The 6225-nt window shown below is 37.8% G+C and overlaps 1 protein-coding gene across 1 annotated transcript in view; it reads left to right on the forward strand.

The window, feature by feature from the left end:
* The window catches only part of N4BP2L2 (NEDD4 binding protein 2 like 2), an 83641-nt gene that overhangs the window by 14100 nt on the left and 63316 nt on the right, over nucleotides 1-6225 (forward strand). Inside the window, exon 3 of the mRNA XM_012810011.2 lies at nucleotides 3043-3167. Coding sequence (XP_012665465.2) covers nucleotides 3043-3167 — 125 coding nt within the window. The remainder of the gene's footprint in view (nucleotides 1-3042; nucleotides 3168-6225) is intronic.

The following is a 6225-nucleotide window of genomic DNA, read 5'->3' on the forward strand; positions in this document are numbered from 1 at the left end:
ATTGTTGTTTGGCGGGTCCGAGCTTGGGATTCGAACCCGCCACCTTAGGTGTACGTGGCTGGCGCCTTAGCCGGTTGAGCTATAGGTGCCGAGCCCCGGCCATTTTTTGGTTGCAGCCATCATTGTTGTTTGGTGGGCCCGGCTGGGGATTCAAACCCACCACCTTAGATGTATGTGGCTGGCGCCTTAGCTGCTTGAGCCACAGGTGCCGAGCTGACATCAGATATTTCTAGATTCATATAGTTATTTTTTAAAATCCCTAAAGCTTCATAGTTTGAGATAGTTCAGGGAATTTGAAAAAGATGCATGATCAGTCTGTCCTGTCAGAGAGGAAAATGTCTTTCCAAGCTAAACTTATACACTAGTTATAATTTATGTATTTAAGAAGATATTCTTCATAGAGGTTTGTGTTTGATGTTGACCTGATTTGATTATATATTGATACACTGTCTCTTCCACATCTTTTTTTTTAAATTTGAGATAATTTAAAAAAAATAAAAAAAAATTGAGATAATTTTAAATCATTTCTTGAATACAAAAACTGTAATAGTCATGTAGTATACAGCATTATTAACTTTTTTTTTTTTTTTGGAGATAATCTTACTCTATTGCCCAGGCTGGAGTACCTTGGCATCAGCCTCATTTATGGCAACCTCAAATTCCGGGGTTCAAATGATCCTCCTGTCTCAGCCTCTTGAGAGCAAGGAACTACAGGCACCTACCATAATGCCCAGCTAGTTTTTCTGTTTGTAGTAGAGATGTAGTCTAGAATTCCTGAGCTCCAGGTTTATTCCTTCCCTGGCCTCCCAGAGTACTGAGATTATAGGCAAGAGCCACCGTGACCAGCATTATTAACATCTTAAAATCATCTGCTAATAAAGTAATTGGGGAAGAAAAGGAAGCATCTGTTTAGGAAAGGTGATGTCTGAATTTCTGATACTGTTGAATATAGTTAGATATGGTGATTATGATCAAAATCTTGTTTTGGGTAATTGAGCTTTGGTTTAGAATGCATGTCCATATTCTAGGTTATCTATATAGGCAAATAAGATGCCAAATATGTTACATGGATATATTTTGGAAAAATCATCACTGCTTAAAAAAGAAATCCAACTCAAGTCTCCAGATGTTAACTTTTATTTGGTTTGTTTGAAGCAATTTGAACAATTTTTTAAGTGGAAATACTTTTTTTTAATTGTTTTATTTTGATAAGTGTGATTTTATTTTTGTTATAAAACATACTGTCTACTCTCCATGTTTGTAGTTCCACATCTGTGGATATAACCAACCATGAAAATAATTGGACAAAAACCAATTCCATCTATATTAAACATATATACAGCCTTTTTTATCTTGTCCTTACTCCCTAAACAATACAGTATAATAACTATTTACATAGCATTGACATTATATTAGGTCTTTAAAGTATACAGGAAGATGTACATAGTTTACATGCAAACAGCCCTTTAATATATTTGAGACTTGAGCATCATTCTTTCTTTTTTTATTTTTTGAGACAGTTTTACTTTGTTGCCCCAGGCTATGGTGCCATGGCCTCAGCCTAGCTTATAGCAACCTCAAACTCCTGGGTTCAAGTGATCCTCCTGCCTCAGCCTCTTGAGTGGCTGGGACTAGAGGCATGCCCACCACAACACCTAGCTAATGTTTCTATTTTTGATAAAGATGGCGTCTCATTCTTTCTTTCTTTTTTTGAGACAGAGTCTCACTCTGTCCCCTTCAGTAGACTGGTATGCCGTCACAGCTCACAGTAACCTCAAACTCTTGGGCTTAAGCAATTCTTTTGCCTTAGCCTCCTAAGTAGCTGGGACTAGAGGTGCCTGCCACAGTGCCCAGCTATTTTTTTGGTTGTAGTTGTCATCATTGTTTGGCAGGCCCAGGCTGGGTTCAAACCTACCAGTTCTGGTATATGTGGCTGGCACCCTTGCCGCTGAGCTACAGGTGTGAAGCCAAGGGGTCTCATTCTTGTTTGGGTTGGTCTTGAACCCCTGTGTTCAAGTGAACCTTCCTCCTCCTGTGGCCACCCACAGTGCTAGGATTATAGGCTTGAGCCACCACTCTGGATCTTCATCATCATCCTTGGATTTGGTATTTGAGGGTGGTCCTAGAATCAGTTCCTCATGGATACCAAGGGATGCTGGTGTATGATTTTATTATAAACTGAGGAGAGATGACAAACATGTCATCTGTAATAGTTGAAATCCTTCTTACTGCTTTTTTATTAAATCATCCCAGGCCAATAGACTTTTACATTTAATCCTTTCTTACTCCCTTCCAACCCTTCCCTACCCCAAAATTACATGCTTAATGGTTAAGGGAGAGGAGTGAAACAAAATATTTTACATTGTTATTGTTGGATCCAAATCATAACCTTTCTGTGTTTTCCCTGTCTCAGCACATTCCCAATCTCTTTCATGAGTCATTGGTAGGAGAATTCTCTGATTCTCTGAACTCTTGTGAACATCATTGTTCCTTACAAATTTAAGTTGGTATCATATTTTGGTTTTCATTTTTTTCTGATACCATATTTTCAAAACAAAGCTTAGGCTGGGCATGGTGATTCTTGCTTATAGTCTTAGCACTTTGGGAGGCCCAGATGGGAGGATTGCTTGAGATCAGGAGTTGGAGACCACCCTGAACAAGAGTGATGTCCCATCTCTACAAAAAAATAGAAAAATTAGTTGGGTGTGGTGGCACATGCCTGTAGCCCTAGCTTCATGAGAGACTGAGGCAGAAAGATCTCTTGAGTTTAGGAGTTTGAGATTGCAGTGAACTGTGATGATGCCAGGCTAGCCTGGGTGACAGAGTGAGAACCTGTCTCAAGAAAAAAAAAATTAAAAAATAAGTTTTAGATGTGAAGTAGTATTTGAAAACTTTTAAGGTTGTTCAGCTCTTGTGCTTTTCTGTTGGCTATATACTTGTAGGTAAGTATCAGAAATTCATTTAATAACCTTTCCTGTGTGGTTTATTCCTAATGATGCTAGATTTTATAAATAGTACTTTTATGATTTCTTTCATTAACAGAATTCTGCTTGGTCAGAGTCGTGATGGCATTGTGTTCAGCACTGATGACTATTTTCACCATCAAGATGGGTACAGGTATAATGTTAATCAACTTGGTGATGCCCATGACTGGAACCAGAACAGAGGTTTGTTTTAGGCCAAATCTCCTGGGATAGAATATTTGGCTATGAGTCAGAAGACCTAGGTTTTATTCTTGACTTAGATTTTTACCAGCTAAATGACTTTTGTGAGCCATTTAGATAGCTTTCAGAGCCAATTTCTTTATCTCTAAGAGGTGATGATAATTATACTTGCCCTACCTGATCAGATGCATTGAAAAAGCAGAGAACTTATATAAAATATTTTGTTAACTTGAGTAGTTACAAAATGTAGAGTTATGGATTTTTTGACAGGCTTTATTTTATATCTCATGAGTAAATTGAGAAAATTCTGATATTGTTATATACCCCTAAAGTATTTCCTTGAGAATAATGCTGTTTTCCAACGCTAAATGTAATGGCTATGAATATTAAAAGTTTTTCTCATTGCTGTTGCTCTACAGGAAACTTGCTTAATACATTTTTTACAGGACATGCGCCAATTTCTGTTCATCATTAACAGGGTGCACATCTTAACCTGGGCTGCACATTTAGAGCACATAGGGACCTTTTAAGAAAAAGTTTATGTCTGGACTTCAATCCCAGAGAGGCTGGTTTAATTGATCAGAAGAAGGGCCTAAGCATTGTGTTTTTTTGTTTTGTTTGTTTGGGTTTTTTTTGTTTTTTTGAGACAGAGTCTCACTTTGTCACCTTTGGTAGAGTGCTGTGGCATCACAGTTCACCGCATCCTCAAGACTCTTAGGCTTAAGCAATTCTCTTGCCTCAGCACCCCACATAGCTGGGACTACAGGCACCCACCACAACTCCCAGCTTTTTTTTTTTTTTTATTGTAATTGTCATTGTTATTTGGCAGGCCCAGGCTGGATTCCAACCCACCAGCTCTGGTGTATGTGGCTGGTGTCTTAGCCTAAGCTACAGGCGCTGAGCCTATTATTTTAAAAAAAAAAAAAATTATTTATTTATTTTTTTATTTTTTTATTTTTTTTTGAGACAAAGCCTCAAGCTGTCACCTTGGGTAGAGTGCATGGGCATCACAGCTCACAGCAACCTCTAACTCCTGGGCTCAAGCAATTCTCCTGCCTCTGCCTTCCAAGTAGCTGGGACTACAAGCACCCTCCACAATTTGGTTGTAGCTGTCATTGTTGTTTGGCAGGCCCAGGCTAGATTTGAACCCACCACCTCAGGTATATGTGACTGGCACCTTAGCCACTTGAGCCACAGGCGCTGAGCCTATTATGAAAAATTTTAAACCTAGATTAGAGAGAGCATAATGAATCTCATACACCAGCACCAGAATTAGGGCGGCGCCTGTGGCTCAAGGGTTAGGGCGCTGGCTCCATATACTGGAGGTGGCGAGTTCAAACCTGGACGCAGCCAAAAACAACAAAACAAAACCAGCACCACAATTATCAGTCATCAAGATTTTGATACATGAGCTTTATCCTTTTTGTTTTTATCTCCCTCTGTTTTTTTAATTTGCTAAAGTATTTTAAAGCAAATTCTAGACATCACATGTTATACATTTCATATTAGCCTTTTTACCTATTTACATTTCATTTAACTGCAATGCCATTAATACACACTAAGAAAAGATTCCAGTACCTTGGCATCATGTAACTTAGCCTGTAACTAAATTCCAATTGTCTTCAGAAGGGGTAACAAGATCCTCAAAATATGTTTTTATGTTTCTGTTAATTATGTTAGTTTTCCTTCTTTTAACCCTTATACTATTATTGTTATAGAAATGAGATCATTTGTCTTGTAGAATATTCCATACCCATTAGTGGTCTGTTTGCTTCCTGGTGGTAACCATTTAACTTGGTCCTCTTAGCTCCTGTATTTTCTGGAAGGGGAAATTTGCTGTAGAGGCTTGATTATTCAACTTTTTTTTTTCTTGGCAAGCAGTGTTTAGTTGTCTCAGCCTTAGTAGCTTCGCAGGAATGGCCTGCTCTGTTATCAAGTTTCCTATCAACCATGTATCTTGGTTGGATGGTTTTATCCAACCATGAATTGTTTCCTGAGTCAGTTATTCTATTAACAGTTGCAAAATTATAATTTTTAGGTCTGTTATACCTTCCATGTTTAGTAGGTAAAATTCTTCTGTGATGAAGTATTAGAGAATTTTACTCTCAGTTAAAGCTACCAACTAAGGTTGTCCTGTATACTGTATATACAAGTATATACTGTATATTCTGTATATACAAGTATACATAAATGCTTTCTCTTTTAATTTTCAATTAGAGTAAGGAATATCAATGAGATTGGGGGTTTTGTTTGTATTTTTTAGACAGAGTCTCATTCTGTCGCCCTGGGTAAAGTACTGTAGTGTCATAGCTCATAGCAAACTCAAACTTTTGGACTCAAGCAATCCTCTTGCTTCACCCTCCCAAGTAGGTGGGACTACAGGTGCCCAGCACAATGCCTAGCTAATTTTTCTATTTTTAGTAGAGATGGGTCTCTCTCTTGCTCAGGCTGGTCTTGAACTTCTGAGCTCAAGTAATGCACCTGCCTCAGCCTCCCAAAGTGCTAGGATTACCGGCATGAGCCACCGTTTACAGGTACAATGAGGATATTTTTGAGCAAAAAGTTTTCATTCTATTAAAGTTCATAATTTTTCAGGAATGTTTAAATGTCAGATTAAGTTTCATTGCAAGACTTTCATTGCGTTGGTTTTAAGACAAATATATTAAAGAATGGGATAAAATCTCTAAAAGTATTAATTCTTATTTTATTTTATTTTTATTTAATTTTTTTGAGATAGAATCTTGCTATGTCTCCTTGGCTGGAGTTCAGTGGCATCATCATAGCTCATTCTCCCCAAGATCAAGGGAACCTCCTGAGTAGCTGGAACTACAGACATATGCCCCCATTTTTTCTGTTTTCTTTTTTCTGTTTTCTGTTTTCTTTTCTTTCTTTCTTTTTTTTTTCTTTCTTTTTTTTTTTTTTTTTTTTTTTTTGGTTTAAATGCTGCAAAAAATCAGGAATTCATTTAAGTTTTAATTCTGAAGCAATCCTGTTGTTAATGTTGTAGCCAGGCTCGGGTAGCATGGGGGGGAGGGGTCCCCATTGTGCTTGCTGAGGAATC

The sequence above is a fragment of the Otolemur garnettii genome, unplaced genomic scaffold, assembly GCF_000181295.1.
Source record: "Otolemur garnettii isolate 467f Iridium unplaced genomic scaffold, OtoGar3 scaffold00120, whole genome shotgun sequence".
In the NCBI taxonomy this organism is placed as follows: domain Eukaryota; kingdom Metazoa; phylum Chordata; class Mammalia; order Primates; family Galagidae; genus Otolemur; species Otolemur garnettii.